Source organism: Malaclemys terrapin, chromosome 6, assembly GCF_027887155.1.
Source record: "Malaclemys terrapin pileata isolate rMalTer1 chromosome 6, rMalTer1.hap1, whole genome shotgun sequence".
In the NCBI taxonomy this organism is placed as follows: domain Eukaryota; kingdom Metazoa; phylum Chordata; order Testudines; family Emydidae; genus Malaclemys; species Malaclemys terrapin.
The window spans coordinates 101,455,994-101,473,929 of NC_071510.1; the positions used below are offsets into that span (position 1 = coordinate 101,455,994).

A 17,936-nucleotide genomic window follows, 5' to 3' on the forward strand; every position below is an offset into this window, starting at 1 on the left:
CCTGTGTGACCATAGGGGAGTCACTCAATCTCTCTGCAAAAATAGGGATAATAGCACTTTCCCCATCTCCCAGGGATGGTATGAGGATAAATACATTAATAATTGGGAGGCACGCAGACAGATATATGGCCCTCATCACCATACTAAGTACCTCAGACAGATAACATCATTGCTATGTGGCTGTGTCTATCTACAAAACCTGAACTCCTATAGTGTGCAAACTGGACTGCAGACAATGAAGCAGCTCTTTAATATTTATCTTCATTATGCAATGAGTGGACCTTTGCATCATTCAACTGCTGGCCAATTTGCACACTGAATGAAGCAGGGTTTTTTTACACGCCACTCTTTGAATTCTAGTTGCGTTTCCATTCAGGTTCTTATACGGTGTCCATCACCACGACAACAGAGCACCTCTGCATTTGAGGGATTTCTGCTCTCAGTTATACCTGTGTACCTTTGTAGTAAGTCCATTGACTTTGGTGGAATTACTCTGAATTTCATAAACTCCATGGGACAGTAGAGGCACAGTTATTTATAAAGTCCATGTTGTGACTCTGCCACACTTTCTAATGAATTATATTCATTAAAATACTAGACATGGGCAATTCCAGTCAGGCTATGATTATGCAATCATAATTTTTCTCACATATGAAAGAAAGTTTACAAACACTTTCAAACGAACTCATACTTGCTATATTCATGAGTCTCAACCCATCCCAATGGCCAGGGCTGGCTCCAGGCACCAGCACAGCAAGCTGGTGCTTGGGGCGGCCCATGGAAGGGGGCGGCACATCCGGCTCTTCGGCGGCAATTTGGCAGCGGATCCCTTAGTCCCTCTCGGAGGGAAGGACTTGCCACCGAATTGCCGCCGAAGAATGAAGCGATGGCGGTAGAGCTGCCGCCAATCGCGGCTTTTTTTTTTTGGCCACTTGGGGTGGCAAAAACGCTGGAGCCAGCCCTGCCAATGGCTCCCATATAAGCCAAAAAGTAGATACAAGGGACTCCATGATTTACTCCTTGATATCCTCTTTCAAACATGAAGCATCTCCTAAATTTCCAGAGCTCTATTTGCCAACATATATAATTCAACCTATGGTCACTTTAGAAAAATATACACTCGTATTATGAAGTAACAGTACACTTGATAAAACTATTGTCAAAGAGTAGAACAAATATGCCTGACATGTTATGTTCTTTGGAAAAACTGCAGTGGTTTTTGCATTTCAGTGAAATTTGTATCAAGGAGATGAATAAATGCCGGGCTGCTTTTGGAAGATGATGGCATATCCACATATGCTCATTCTGTAGAAGGAAGGTGACCCATGTGAAAGAAAGAGGCAGCTTTATATTAAAAATGATTAGCATTCTAAATGGGTTTAGAGAAATATAATTTTAGTATCTATGTTTCAGTGCATTATATAACATTTTAAATCTTTGATACAACATAAACAACATTTGTTAAGTGCTTGGTCAGTGAACACATTTTGCATCAATTCTTAAACTTGTAAGTAACAAAGTGTGGTTTGTAATACAAAAAGCTTGTCAGTGCTTTTCTAACGACTCTTTTGATAATTATCTGATTAGGCACTTTTAATCTACTGAATTAAATAGCTACACAGTAACTATTCTTGGATAGTTCAAGAAGCAACCCTACTGGCTACTCCAAGATACAAAGTGAGGGTGCCTCTAGAAAACACAACACTTACAGTATTGCTGGGCACAGGGGCGGCTCTATGTTTTTTGCTGCCCCAAGCACGGCAGTCAGGCGGCCTTCTGCGGGTGGTCCACTGGTCAAGCGGATTCAGCGGAGTTTCTGCAGGTGATCTGCCAGTCCCATGCCTTTGGCGTACCCGCCGCCGAATTGCCGCCAAAGCCGCGGGATCGGCGGACCTCCCGCAGGCAAGCCGCCGAAGACTGCCTGTCTGGCACCGTCGAAGTGACTGGCAGGCCGCCCCCCGTGGCTTGCCGCCCCAGGCACCCGCTTGCTGCACTGGTGCCTGGAGCCGCCTCTGGCTGGGCACATCACTTTGAGAGTCCAAATGTGCATCTGCTTATTTGCAAACAATGTGCAATCAGCTGTGCTTGTAATTATTGTGAGCATAATTTTACAGGCTAAAAAGTCAGATTCTGGTTCAGACACTTGTATGACTTAAGGGATCAATCCTGAATAGTTTTGTTAATAGACATTTATTTCATGGAATGGCCATCTCTACATCTGGATGAACTACGTTAAGAGGGAAGAAAAGCCCTTGGAATTGCAAGTTTCATGCAAGCTCTGCAATTGCCCCTTTCCTCTGGATTATCCCTTTGTCAAATATACCTGACTGCATTTGGTGCATGCTCAAGGTTTGAAAGTCTGGCTTAGCCAATTGCCAGTCCATTGTGAGAAATGACTTTTGAATACTTTGTTCTTTTGAAAATAAGGAACATGTGGTAAAGAGATTATGATTACTACTTACAACTTGGTTTCTTGCATAATTTGGGCTGAAGAATTATTTCACTTGATAAAAAATATGAATAGACTATTCTCCCTATACAAAACAACCCAGAATTTTAAAATGGAATTACTCTCCAAAAATGAGTAACAGCTAAAGGTATTTCCCAACATATTACAAAATACTATAGGGTTGTTGTTTTCCCTTTTTAACATCCACCTATATACTTGATTTGTTTGTTGTTGTTGTTTTCTCTTTTTAATAAACACCTTGATTAGTCCATGATGGAGTTTAGAAAATGTTGTGACCATCACATTTATAACTATATTTATAGCTTTACAGTCATATATTTGAGGCAGATATGAGGACAGATCATTGTTTAATTGCAACATATTCTCCTTTGGTAGAATTCTTTATTTCTCCATTTTCTTCTTTAGTGGCCTTTTGAAAAATCCAACCTGTATATGGCAGAAAAAAGAGAATGCAATTCAAAACTGGAATTTTAGAAACATGAGACATTTTGGCAAAGCTTAAATGTTTTTATTTACTGTTTTAATGCTTATAGATGATACAAATTCACTTATCACTGAAGTACAATGTTGCTTTAATGGATTGGAACAATAATGACATATCTCACACTAACAGACGAACTGAGAGCAAAGTTAATGTACAATGATTGCTGAATCATTGTTATGGTGACGGAAAGTGTCAAAGATTTGTCAAGTCTTCAAACAAACTAGAAGACTGTTGAATAAATATTAGTTTACTGTTTAAATTCCAGATTTTCCAGTGGCTATGCATACTAATTACTAACATACTAACTGAGTTTTGGCTTTGAGGAGACTGCCCACTTATGGCAAAATATTTAAGCACAGCAGTAAAACAGAATATCTGTCTTTAAATTATAATATGAAATTTGAATTGCTGAAGAATATCAAGCCTGAAGTCAATAAAAAATATTTTTATAATGCTACACTCTTCATTTAATTTTTCAACTAATAACAAATATATTGTTATATTTTGCAGTGTTGATGAGGGCAACAGACAGCTAGTTATACAGCATATTTATTCTACTCAGAATCACCACTTAACAGGCCAGTTTTTGTTAACCTGCAACATGGCACAGACAAAACCTGCTTTTGTGCATGAAAATCTGGTAATGACATGTCTAAAATTATCTGTGAATTTTAGATGCGCAATTTTGAAGATGCAAAGGTAGTGGTGGCCACTTTTGAAAACTGACCCCAACATATCAAGGTATTTGTTAGTTTTCTACTAGTTCTGCTGATTTTGTAAATATGTAAGCGCTGGAGGTATTTTCAACGTTACTTAATTTTAATTCTGCAATGATTAAGAATCAGTTAATAGGTACTAATGACACAATACCTACATTTTGAAATTCACTAATGATTTTGGTTGCTAAACTCGACACCTTGAAAAGGCCTGGTTTTCAGATAGGGGATGCATAGCACTTTCTGATAATCAGGCCCCTTTAATGTGTCTCAAGTCGGGGACCCAAAAATCACTATTCACTTTTGACTTTATTGCCTAATTCATATTTTTAAACATATATCATATAAAAATAAAGGGTTGAGATCAACTGAAGAAATATGAGCAAAATGTTGTGCCTACCACGAGTGTACATGCAAATCAAGTGACTGTGTGTGTGTAAATGGCTAGCTAAGAATGTAATCAGTTTACTTATGTTCAAATGGCTGTACATATGAAGTAGTGTATCTGCATGGATGAAATTATATGTGGATTCTTGGATATGGACCTCAAGACTCCCACTTTAAAAAAATGTATACAGTTTTATTGTTAAAAGAGAAAAAGGTTATGAATTAGTACCAATATTAAATTTTACTAGCACCATCTCTCTAAGGTACTGCTGTAAGGTATAAAACAGACTGGCAATAGCAAGTGGACTTTATGGAGTTTGACTCTTCTCCCTTTTCATGGTATAGAAATTTTGCTTGGGAAAGTTAGTAACTCTAAGCTTAGTTTACTATTTATGGTTACAACAATGGTCTATTTCAAGATGTATTAGAAATGGCTTTGAATCATTAAAGGTCTTGCAAGGTTTTAAATGCTTATTGTGGGATGCTGAGAAACCTTAATTCCTACTGAGTTGACTGAGAGTGGAGGGCACCCAGCACCTTCAAGAAGTACTCATAACTTTTCAGGATCAAACCATACATACCCGGAGTTAATGCGTGATATCTGTGAGTAGGTATTTAGGGCCTGACCCTCAGAGGTGCTTTGACTTTCCAAATTTTAAAGAAATTCTGAGACTGTATTTCAGCTTAAGCAACCCAAAATTCAAGGAACTCAGGAGAAACCTGGCATGGTTAGCTAAAATTAGTTACCATTCTGTATTGTATACCTTAACTACTTCACTGTGGTGAATCAGTGTTAGTGTTCCACAGAGTGGCTCTAAGGTATTTCAGTGAAGCTTTCATTATTTTGATTCTCTGAAGCATGACCAGACTGAGCTGGCTTAGAAATGATTTCACAAGATGGAACAATTTCTTGTTAGTAGGACAAAAGTGCAAAGCAGCACTTTTTCTAAGCATAACTGTGTCAGAACCCACTTTTTTCTGACAAGAACTCTAACTGAATCGAATTTTAATGAAATCTCACTGCTAGAAACCTCACTGGCACATATTGATTGTACTCCAGTGGTTAGAATGGTTTATTTTACTTAGGGAAAAATGAAATTTCATTAAGTATTTATTATGATATTTTACTAATTTAGGGATTTATTATGTTTGTCAAGTTCTAACGGTAAGAACACAGGACTGAGCCCTTAAACATCTATGTAAAAATCTAAACACAAAATAAACAAATGTGTAGCTTACCTTCCACAGTGCAAATATAAGAAGTGCAAGAATCAAGAGTCCAGCAAAGGCACTCAGTAAAATGACCCATAAAGGGATGCTGCCAGGGTGAAGTTCTCTTGAAATTATAATCATGATCTGTGAAAATTATTCGAAAGGTAAATGGTAAAAACAAATATTTTCTCTAAGTAACAAAGTAGCATAACTTGTATCACCTACTGTAGATATTGTATTATGACTTTCAAAAGAACCCTATAGTTTCATTTTGTGGGTAGAATTTAAAGGATGAAAGAGAATTTAACCCTCAATGTGAAAACTGATATTTATGTAAAGTCTCACAAGATGTGTAAAATTCACACAAAGGGCCAGTTTCCTCAAAGACATTACAAGCTTCCTCCAGAAACTCTTCAACATCAACAACCTCCTTCATAACACCATCCCTACCACCATGGATCTCATCTCTCTATATATATACCAACATCCCTCACCATGATGGCATCACTGTCTGCCTCAAATACCTACAAAATAATGAACACTCAGAAATCCACCCCAAATGCATAGCCAAACTCATCCTCACCAACAACTACTTTATATTTAACAACAAACACGTTGTCCAAACTATGGGAACAGCAATGACTAGTAAGATGGCAACCTCTTTATGGGACACCTCATAGAGGAATTTCTGAAAAAATGCACCACAAAAATTAATGATATACCTGAGATACATCAATGATATTTTCATCCTCTGGACAGATGACCTAAACTTCCTCATAGATTTCTACCACAACTTCAACCACCACCACCGATCCATCAAACTCTCTCTACAACATTGTCACATCAGCATCAACTTCCTAAAGACCATGATTGGATTCAACAATGGAACCCTACAGTCAACTATATACTAGAAACCCACGGATTATTACATTTACGGTTACAGATCCAACAACCACCTCAGACATGCCAAGAAATCTGTTATCTACAGCCAGGCACTCAGATACCACAGAATTTGATCCAAATAGGAAGTCCGGGGTACACATCTAAACACATTTAAATCTGCCTTCACTAAACAAGGACACACCATCAAAGAAGTAGATTGTATCATGGAATGGGCCACCCAAATACCCAGAAGAACCTGCTTCAATATAGGGGGAAAAAACCACCTCACTTACCACACACTTCCAGTTGTTACCTATCACCCCACATGGGGTATCATCTAACATTTATAACCCATACTTGATGGGGACCACATCCTGAAAGAAATCTTTCCCAAACCCTGCCTCTAGCCTTCAGACAACACCCAACCTCAACAAGCTCCCCACGGACCAGGACACACTAACTCAAAGTGTGACCAGACCCTGTCAGAACAACAGATGGAAAACCTGTGGACATATCTCCACTGCTACAATGATTGGTAGCCCCAGAATAAACCTTTCAAGATCTATGGGTCCCACACATGCCTATCACAACATGTGATATACCTCAGAGTGCATCAAATGCCCCAGCAACAATTATGTAGGTGAAAACAGATAACTGCTACTACTCTCGAATGAACTCACACAGAAAAATGATAAAAGGCAGAAATACCCTACCTCTGGGTGAACACTTTTCTCAGAATGATCACTGTGTATCTCACCTCTCAGTCCTCGTCCTCAAAGGAAACCTGCCCAACACCATCAAAAATGAGCCTTGGAACTTAAATTTGTAACTCTGCTGGACGCTAAAAAACAGACTTAATAGAGATACTGGTTTTTATGACCCTTACAACAATTTGTAACACACCCTACTGCTTGCTAACCCTTAATTGTTCACTTCATTTTAAGTGGTCTCCTACAGCATGTGTGAATCCCTTATGCTTAACAATCTGTCCCACCTTGTATTTAGCTCAGACACTCTTGTTTTTTCCTCCAGACCTGAGAAGATTCTGAGATGCTTGAAGGCTTGTCCCATCCACAAACAGAAATTGGTCTTATTAAAGACATTACCCCACCTGCTTGGTCTCTTTCATATCCTGGGACCAACATGGCTACAACAAACTGCAAAGTACCTTCTAATTAGCAGTCACTGTTTTATTTATCATAATTCTGCTACTGACTCACTTAGTATTCTAATGAACTATATTTCCTGAAGTCTGATGGGGTGCACAACCCCCAGACTGAGGGGTTAAGGAATTACTCTGGGCTCAGCCAGCTTCACCCTGCCACACCTGTAGCAAATGTACCAACTGGAGAAGGAACTAAAAGGCAGGAGAGCAGCTCATTTGGGGGCAGACCAGGGAGAAGGGTAGACCTGCTACCAGCAGCTCCAGGAAGATGAGCTGAGGGAAAGGCAGACTCTCTTCCAAAACAACTGCCTAAAGGCCCCTCCCTGAGGGAAGGGAGGGCCTATTGCAGAGACATACTGAGAGAGAAGCATTGCCCTCTCATATGAACTCTGGACTGGGTTGATCCCCTTAATTTTTGTTTGAACTATCCCAACAGGGGAAAGCCTTGGACTGAGCTGGCCCAGGAGGCTGGGCCATACCCAAGGAGGAGGCAGTTGCTCTCATGCTGCCTTACCCCAGATGGCGACCTTGGGACAATTGCAGGGAGGTGATAGGAAGTGGCCCAGGGAGGGCTGCCTTAAGCCTCCCCATCTGTCAGAACATGGATAGCCCTCAAAGGGCCCTGGGTTGGAGCCCAGTGGAGTGGGGGGCCAGGGCTCGCCTACCAACATCCCCCTGCATGTCACTAACCTAACCACTAGGCAGCGCTCTCCTACCAACCAACCCTGAGTGAGGGCTGTCACAAAAAGTTTATAATTCTGGCATAAAATTTCCCTGTTTATCAATGGTTGTGATTGACAGATAGGATATTTAGTAATACTGGGTAATATTTATTTTATTTAAGTTTGTGTTAAGCTCCTAAAAAAGAGATGTGTTCATTCATGAGTACTGAAAATGCATGTGGAAAGGCTGCACACTATGGAGTGTCTACAGTACATGCTCCATGATTCAGAAGAGCATGTTAAGGGCTTAGCTTCATGAAAAAGTTGCAGTGGTTTAACTAAATGTGTGATTTTTAAACCAATTTAGTTAAATCAATATAAAAGGCTGTGTAGAAAATCTTCTTATTCTAAACCAGACTTATTTTGTTTTTTCAGTTTTATTTGTAATTGGTTTAAGCTGAACTGAAATAAGAGTGTCCACATAGGGCCTTTCACCATTTTAAACTTAAATTGGTTAAAAAAATTAATTTAAGTTAAAACAGTGCAACTCTCGTGTGCAACAAGGCCTTAAAATTTGTAAACTAAACATTTAACTTCAATCACTTCTTATAATTAAAACAAGGTATTTCTGATTCATATCACACTGTAGAGGTAGCTCCGTTTATCATCAAGATTATGGTTTAAATTTTAATCTGTGTTTTTAAAGGAATGTATGTAGCAAAATAAAGAAAAAGCTCATGGCTCATCACTGGCATGTAATCAGTTTGTAGTTCTCAAAGCAATATGTACAAGAACTAATTCATTCTGAAGGTCATTCTTTCAGAAATTCTTGGGGGCACTGCACAGTAACATACAGTAAGCTTTTTACCCAGGGTTACCAGTGAAGTTATCTAATACAACATTACACAAACCAGAAATTACCCTAGAAAACAATACAATAAATTTATTTTGTATAGTTTTATACAATCTATTCTAAGATGTTTTAAAGAGTTAAATAAAAGTTACAAACTTAAAAAGATAGGATAGCAGAGATGATTATACTAGCTCCCATTAACAGGCAATGTACTTTAATAGGAGCTGATCAGGCCATAGGAGCTATTGCAAATGAGGATTGCACAGCCAGGATAGATGTAGCTTTAAGAAATAAAATCTTATTTTCATATAAATACTCTTGGTAATGAAGAGGAGGAAACAGAATTAGAGGAAAATATTGCATATAAGCAGAATTGTTTCTAAAGGACATTTGTTTTTCCAAGACTACCTAGGACAGCTGCTTTTTAAATTATTAATGTTTTTAAAAGATTCATTTTAAGTGTGTCTCATATCCACGTGGATAGGGGAAGCACTAATTTACTGCAATGGTTAGCTCCAAATTAGATAGATAATTTTCCACTTCATATGTAAATTGATAAATAGCATAGTTTTTCTATCATTCAATATTATTTTAAGCTAGTTCTGACTTTTTTTTTTTTTTTACTCTGAATAGATAGAAAATTATAGATCTCTTCCTCAGAGAAGTGTGGTTCGCTGCGGCAGGTAACATATCAAACATGTCATTAACAGGGTAAATCCTACAATGGGTGTCAGAGACTAGGGTCGCACATACCTCTTGTTTTTGATTGGTTCCTCTCAAAATCAGTGATGAGTTTTCACTCTGAAGTAATGCTCTTACACTGAAATTTAAACTGTGAATACTTGCCTGAAAGAAAACAGATTCCACGCTTTATGTTAAATATTTTTAAGATTGAAATTCCAGAGATGAATAACAGCATAGAACTAGGTTCAGGTTGTGAGGTGGTAGGAGAGCAAAATGGAATGATAAATAGAAAAATCGCAGAGAGGCATAGTGGCATGCTACTAGGATTATTAAGTCAAATCTTATTGAACAATTTTATTAATGAATCTAGACGAGTGGGTAAACAGCACCTTAATTCTGCACATGATGCTAAAGTTTCAAACAACAGTGAAGGCAGAGAAATAATGCACATGGACCTATGATCTGATCCTGCCAGGCACTCTCAGTACTTGTAGGATTGAACCCCAAGTATGGTTAAAATTATGGGAAAGAAACAAAAAATATGAAATTAAGACTCACATATTTAAAGCCCCGATTCTGCAAAAATTGCACATGTGAATACCTTAAGCATGTAGGTAAAACTAATGAGCATCAAGTTCAGTGCATACATAAGTGTTTGCAGGAGTGGAGCCTAATTCATCTCCAAAAAACAAAGCAAAGCTTATATATTTAAAGGGAAATGGAGTCTTGAAAAACTGAATTGCTGAAATAGGAGTTTGCAATGTGAAATGTTAGTTAAAATCTGAATACTATTTTGGGTCATATACACAGAGGCATCATATCACAAGGTCCCTTCCAGTTCTATGAGTTAGGTATATCTCCATATATTTGGGGGCAAGGGATAGCTCAGTGGTTTGAGCATTGGCCTGCTAAATCAAGGATTGGGAGTTCAATTCTTGAGGGGGCCATTTAAGAATTTGGGGCAAAAATCTGTCTGAAGATTGGTCCTGCTTTGCACAAGGGGTTGGACTAGATGACCTCCTGAGGTCCTTTCAAACCCTGGTATTCTATGATAATAGTTCTTTTCTATATAGCTCTGATGAAAATGCATTTTTAATTCTGATGTTCTAAGTACCTCAGTAACAAAATATATGTAGGTTAATTTCAAGAGAATTCTTAAAATAGTAAGGGAACAATTTCAAGTACTAGAAGACTGAAGATTAAAAAAATATAACCATCTAAGCATTATAATTGGCTTAATATTGTTTCAAACCCATAGTTATACTGAATGTGGAGGCTTACTTACTTTTATAAAGGTAGGTTTCCATAATCTTAATGAAATGTTCACTTGAGTTATATCAAATGGGGCCAAAGTACAGTTAATAGATGCGTAGTTGTATGTATCACAGTCCTGTTTAAATGTTTATGGACAGGAATTAGTAATTAAACATTTTAATATGACTCTCTAGAATAAAACATCCTATGTATAGACTAGTGATTTGTAATTTGCTATAGTTTAGTTGTGTGTGCTATTAACTAAAAGAATATTGATTACTGTAGTTTGGCTAGACAAAAAAATTACATAGAAATAACCAAACTTACTTTTTAATTCACGGTTTTTGGTAGATTGATCTATGCAGAAACTTGCAACATTCTTAAAATGGAGGCCTATCACTTTCCACCTTACATAGCCATTTCCATCTGGGTAAAGTGCCTGGCAAATGTAACAGATCAGAATGCTTGCATTTTTTATCTACTTTGCATAGTCGGAAATGACTAAACAAAGTTGCCCGGAAGTGGAAGTTCAGGCCGTTAAAATATTACTTAATATTTATTTCATTAGACTAGAAGGATGAGGATAAAAGATTTACACGGATGTAAATAGGCATAGTTCCACTGAAGTCAACGGAGCTGTACTGATTTACACAAGTCGAAGATCTGGCCCAAGGATGTGTAGTTCAGCTTCATGTGCAGCTTTTGCAGCAAGAGCTAATAAAAATGATAGCATGTTACCTTTAAAGGTAATTCCTTTAGCTATTAAAATATACTAGATGGAATTATATGAGCAATGTCTTAATAGTATTTATTAGAAATATTCTATTCAAAACATTCCAGGTAAATACTGCAATGAATGTACACATTTTAGACAGGCTTACCATCACTGTATCTTTTGTAGGTTCTTTTATTTTTGCCAGATCAAACTGCATCCCAGAGTTGATCTTGAATGGATTTATAGGGTGACTGGTTTGGCAGACTGCATTCTGTTAGAAAAAATACCATCTCTCTTACTGCCCAAAGGTCTAAAATAATAATATTCAAAAGCTCCAGAAATAGGTCAGTATTCCTAAGATTTAGCAACTGTAATAACAAGATCATTTTATAGTATACCCATTTCTATACATTTGTTAATAACCAGAGTATAGAAGAGCAAAATGAAGGTGACATACCTTTTGAAGCATATTATTTTTATTACCTTTCTCATTACAAATATGACACAGTCTTTTATGAGGTATTTTAGGCTACGTCTAAACTGCACACCATTGGGGGTGGTAGGTAGTGTGCATGTACACCTCTACCCCAATATAACGCGACCTGATATAACACGAATTTGGATATAACGTGGTAAAGCAGAGCTCCAGGGGGGCAGGGCTGCACACTCCAGTGGATCAAAGCAAGTTCAATATAACACGGTTTCACCTATAACATGGTAAGATTTTTTGGCTCCCGAGGACAGCGTTATATCGGGGTAGAGGTGTAGCTACATGCTTCAGTAAAAAGTTGGATGCTGCTGAAGCCGTTCAGTGCCCTAACCACTATGCCACGCTCTTAACAATAAATGAAATTAATCTTGATATCTTCAAATTATTGTTCAAACACCATTAAATAAAACTAGGCAGGCATTATTTTGTGAATGGCTACATTTCTAGAAATTCTTCAAGAAGGTTTACCTCTTATTCCAAATCCAGGTTATCATTTAGATTGCAATCAAAGCTAAATTTAAGCGCCCAGATGTAATCAAATTAAGTCTTTCATTTTCTAACACCAAGCACAAAAAAGGAAGAAAAACATTTAAACTTTAAAATAAAATGAAGGTGAATGTTTATAGTCATAACTTACATCTGAAGATGACAATCCAGTTAGGTAGAGAATGGGGTTTTTGGATGAAGTCAAGTTGGGGAATGAAATCTGTAGAGTGAGTTGTGGCACTGGAAAGTGTTCACCTTTTTCAATCTACAAGAAACAAGAACAACTCTGTATTTCCTGCTTTCTAGTTAGCACCTTCCTTATCTTATTGGTGTTTGACTGTGGGTTGTTCCCTCTCTCCCCCCACCCCCCTACAGAATCATAGAAAATTAGAGTTGGAAGAGACCTCAGGAGGTCATCTAATCCAATCCCCTGCTCAAAGCAGGACCAACACCACCTAAGTCATTCCAGCCAGGGCTTTGTTAAGCCGGGTCTTAGAAACCTCTAAGGATGGAGATTCCACCACCTCGCTAGGTAACCCATTCCAGTGCTTGACCACCCTCCTAATGAAATAGTGTTTCCTAATATCCAACCTAGTCTTCCCCCACTGCAACTTGAGACCATTGCTTCTTGTTTTCATCTACCACCACTGAGAACAGTTTAGTTACATCCTCTTTGGAACCCTCCTTCAAGTAGTTGAAGGCTGCTATCAAATCCCTCCTCACTCTTCTCTTCTGCAGACTAAATAACCCCAGTTCTCACAGCCTCTCCTCATAAATCATGTGCCCCAGCCCCCTAATCATTTTCATTGCCCTCCTCTGGATTCGCTCCAATTTGTCCACATCCCTTCTGTAGTGGGGAGACCAAAACTGGACACAATACTCCAGGTGTGGCCTCACCAATACTGAATAGAGAGGCATAATCACTTCCCTTGATCTGCTGGCAATGCTCCTACTAATACAGCCCAATATGCCGTTGGTCTTCTTGGCAACAAGGGCACACTGCTGACTCATATCCAGCTTCTCATCCACTGTAATCCCCAGGCCTTTTCTGCAGAACTGCTGCTTAGCCAGTCGGTCCTCAGCCTGTGGCGGTACATGGGATTCTTCCTTTCTAAGTGCAGGACTCTGCACTGGTCCTTGTTGAATCTCAGATTTCTTTTGGCCCAATCCTCCAATTTGTCTAGGTCACTCTGGACCCTATCCCTACCCTCCAATGTATCTATCTCTCCCCCCCCCCCCCAGCTTAGTGTCATCTGCAAACTTGCTGAGAGTGCAATTCATCCCATCATCCAGATCATTAATAAAGATGTTGATCAAAACCGGCCCCAGGACCAACCCCCGGGGCACTCCGCTTGATACCGGCTGCCAACTAGACACTTAGCCATTGATCACTACCCATTGATCCCGACAATCTAGCCAGCTTTCTATCCACCTTACAGTCCATTCATCCAATCCATACTTCTTTAACTTGCCGGCAAGAATACTTTGGGAGACCATATCAAAAGCTTTGCTAAAGTCAAGATAGATCATATGCACAGAGCCAGTTATCTCATCACAGAAGGCAATCAGGTTGGTCAGGCATGACTTGCCCTTGGTGAATCCATGTTGACTGTTCCTGATCACCTTCCTCTCCTCCAAGTGCTTCAAAATGAATTCCTTGAGGACCTGCTCCATGATTTTGCCGGGGACTGAAGTGAGGCTGACTAGTCTGTAGTTCCCTGGGTTCTCTTTTTTCCCTTTTTTAAAGATGGGCACTATATTTGTCTTTTTCCAATTGTCCGGGACCTCCCCCGATCACCACGAGTTTTCAAAGGTAATGGTCAATGGCTCTGCAATTACATCAGCCAACTCCCTCAGCACCCTTGGATGCATTAGATCTGAACCCATGGACTTGTGCATGTCCAGCTTTTCTAAATAATCCTTAATCTGTTCTTTCACCACTGAGGGCTGCTCAGCTCCTCCCCATACTGTGTTGCACAGTGCAGCAGTCTGGGAGCTGACCTTGTCTGTGAAGACCGAGTCAAAAAAAGCTTGAGTACTTCAGCTTTTTCCACATCATCTGTCACTATGTTGATTCCTCCATTCATTAAGGGACCCACACTTTCCCTGACCATCTTCTTGTTGCTAACGTATCTGTAGAAACCCTTCTTGTTACCCTTCACATCCCTTACTAGCTGTAACTCCAATCGTGTCTTGGCCTTCCTGATTACACCCCTGCATGCTCTAGCAATATTTTTATTCTCCTCCCTAGTCATCTGTCCAAATTTCCACTTCTTGTAAGCTTCCTTTCTGAGTTTAAGCTCACCGAAGATTTCACTGTTAAGCCAAGCTGGTTGCTTGCCATATTTGCTATTCTTTCTGCATCAGGATGGTTTGTTCCTGCGCCCTCAATAAGGCTTCTTTAAAATACAACCAGATCTCCTGGACTCCTTTCCCCTTCATATTAGCCTCCCAGGGGATCCTGCCCATCAGTTCCCTAAGGGAGTCTAAGTCTGCTTTTCTAAAGTCCAGGGTCCGTATTTTGCTACTCTCCTTTCTTCCTTTTGTCAGGATCCTGAACTCAACCATCTCATGGTCACTGCTGCCTAGGTTGCCACCCACTTTTACTTCCCCTACCAATTCTTCCCTGTTTGTAAGCAGCAGGTCAAGAGGAGCATGACCCCTAGTTGTTTCCTCCAGCACTTGTACCAGGAACTTGTCCACAACACTCTCCAAAAACTTCCTGGATTGTCTGTGCATTGCTATATTGCTCTCCCAGCAGATGTCAGGGTGATTGAAGTCCCCCATTAGAACCAGGGCCTGTGATCTGGAAACTTCAGTTAGTTGTCCGAAGAAAGCCTCATCTACCTCATCCTTTTGATCCGGTAGTCTATGGCACACACCCACCATGACATCATCCTTGTTGCTTTCACCTCTAAACTTAACCCTTCATAATTATGTAGTCAGCCAATGGTGAAAGGGAGCATGAGGTGAGCTCCATTACTTTTATTCCAGCAGCAGACAGGTATTAATTGTTCTCCAGAATTAGCAAATACAGTTTACTGTGTGTCTGATGAATAAATAGGTGGATGCAGAAAGAAAGCAAGAGAAAGAAAGGATTCAGTCTGAGTTTCCATTTTGACATGTTCTACATTTCTTGCTACTCCCTTGTATAGCTCATCTGCTTTCCCTTTAGGACTCGTATTACATGAGTTCCTTGTGACTTTTCTTTCTCTTTTGAACTCTGTGTTCAAGTCCAAAACAATGCTCTAACTTGGGAAGCAGTAGAAGAGCCATTGTTGGGAAAAGGAAATGGCTTTTGGCAGCAGTACTGGCTGGCTCAAAGGAATGTTCTTCCCCAAAGACCCTTAGTGCAGCTCTAAAGCAACAGCCTTCTTGCAGCTCCACTCCTTCCCTATCTCAGCTCAGTCTGACTTGTTTCTGATATCACAGTGGCTTCTCTCTTTCTCATTCTCTCTCTCTCACACACACACACAAATTTCTGCTCCTTCTGAATTGGCACTCTGCAGGAGGGGGTGGGGAGGAGGACTACCACTTACAAGCAGGGTCCCAAGCTAGTAGCAGGGACACTCTATCAGATCTCTGACTACCCACTCTGCAGCCCCTCAGCTCCTGCCTTTATTCAGTCAGGTAGGGTTTAGAAATCAGACAATCCCGCCTAAAACATTCTCTTAATGTTAAAATTAAGACAAAGATTGGAGAATACTGTATCTAAATGTTAATGTTTAAAAAGTATGGATGGGATATAATATAACAGAGGAATAACAATTTCACCTTTATAATTACTGTATAGAAAGAGTTAGTCCTTTCCCAAGGCCCATCTATTACAGATGGAAAGTTGCTGATTCAGACTTTTCAAATGGATAGGACTAATATTCAATGCTAGATTTAAAACTGGGAAACAGGGATGTTTTAAGGATAATTAAAATCAGTCCTGCTACAATGTGAGGGATTTATAGCCCACTAAATGGCTTTTCCAGCCCAACTATTCTACTTTGCCATCTTCATTTAATTAGAAATGCAAAGTCCTTAGAGCATTGTACTTCCTTTCTTCAAAGCTGGCTGGTTTCTGGAAATATCAATTCTCAACAATAAATACAAACTGTAATGAATTAAGGGCAGCTTCTAGTTTCAATGGCACATGTTTTCCCATTGACCATCTGGAATGGCTCCATGGCCTACAGATCACATTTGAATACCGCTGATATATAATATTTTGAAAGCAAAAATCACAAAATGCTGCTGTAGGAGATTTAATATGTTGCATATGTGACACTTAGGTAATAGGTTAGCAAAGGACATAAATGCATTCAACCAAGTTCAAAAACATAGAACTAGTCCCTTTACAATGCCACTGTAGCTCCTGTTACTTACCGTATATTTTATGTTAACTTCATCCCCAATGTTTTCAGTTGTATTAATATAAGCAGGAACTGTATCATTTGCTGCAATTATAATATGGCATTCTTTGGGATCTTTGAAATTACTGTGGGTTAAAAAAATAACAAAACCTTTATAATCATGCACTCTAAGTTAATTATAAAGATCTTTTTGTTACTTAAGTTAATCCTCCAAGGCTAATTTTGTTACAGTAAGTGTGCTACTATTTCCATTAATGCAGAAGTCATTGGTTTTCTACAAAGTGCTTGTCTTTTTAAATATTATGTACATTACAAATACCTTGTCTGGTTAAAACTATATCAGAACAAATCATTCATAAAAGAAAGATGGATTCAAGGCCTGATTCTACACTGCCTTGCTCAACTTGAGTAGTACTTCATGCCAACCCTAGTGCCATGCAAAATGGGCAGAATCCCAGTCAACAAACAGAAAAGAGCAAGGAGGATAAAAACAGATGGGCCAAATTTAGCTCTATTCCATATGGGCAGGACTTATATTTAAAGCTCGATTTGACATCCATTTATTAGGGATGATTTAAGTCAATGAAGTAACGCAAAGAGCGGGAAATGTTTTTCAGAAGCACAAAAGGGAGTTAGGCACTTAACTGCCTTAAGATGCTTTGAAAATCCCAGTTGGAATGAATTTAGCCTAATCATTTACATATACAAATATACACACAGCACATCCCATATTGATATATGTAGGCATACCCTGTACACATATTTCTAAGGATAGAACTCAACTTAATTTCAACTGTTCCTGAGAGCAAAGAATACATTTTTACTATGGCAGAACCCTTGAGTTAAAAATGTATATGTGAACTGATAAAAGGCTTTTGAGAATCTGGAAATTAAGGCTAATTTATGAAATCTTATAAATAAAATACAATAGAGGGCCAATACAAAATGCTAGTTTTCACTGGGAGGGGAAAGCTGTGCTTTCTAATGCACCTGACACACCTCTGAATGAACAGAACAAAGTCTGAGAGTCAGCAAAAGTTGCTATTGCACTAGTCACTATAAATCACATGCAAATAAATAAAAAGTGGCTGCAGTCTGCTATGGACATTGTCTGG

General features: G+C 39.0%; 1 protein-coding gene across 1 annotated transcript in view; it reads right to left on the reverse strand.

Moving 5' to 3' along the window:
- Window positions 1-1,374: 1,374 nt before the first annotated feature.
- Window positions 1,375-17,936, reverse strand: part of ITGA1 (integrin subunit alpha 1) — a 121,077-nt gene continuing 104,515 nt past the window's right edge. The window contains exons 24-30 of the mRNA XM_054031426.1: window positions 16,835-16,946; window positions 12,612-12,725; window positions 11,651-11,755; window positions 10,801-10,905; window positions 9,585-9,677; window positions 5,297-5,413; window positions 1,375-2,896 (exon numbers count right to left, since the gene is read on the reverse strand). Coding sequence (XP_053887401.1) covers window positions 2,852-2,896; window positions 5,297-5,413; window positions 9,585-9,677; window positions 10,801-10,905; window positions 11,651-11,755; window positions 12,612-12,725; window positions 16,835-16,946 — 691 coding nt within the window. The 3' untranslated portion in view covers window positions 1,375-2,851. The remainder of the gene's footprint in view (window positions 2,897-5,296; window positions 5,414-9,584; window positions 9,678-10,800; window positions 10,906-11,650; window positions 11,756-12,611; window positions 12,726-16,834; window positions 16,947-17,936) is intronic.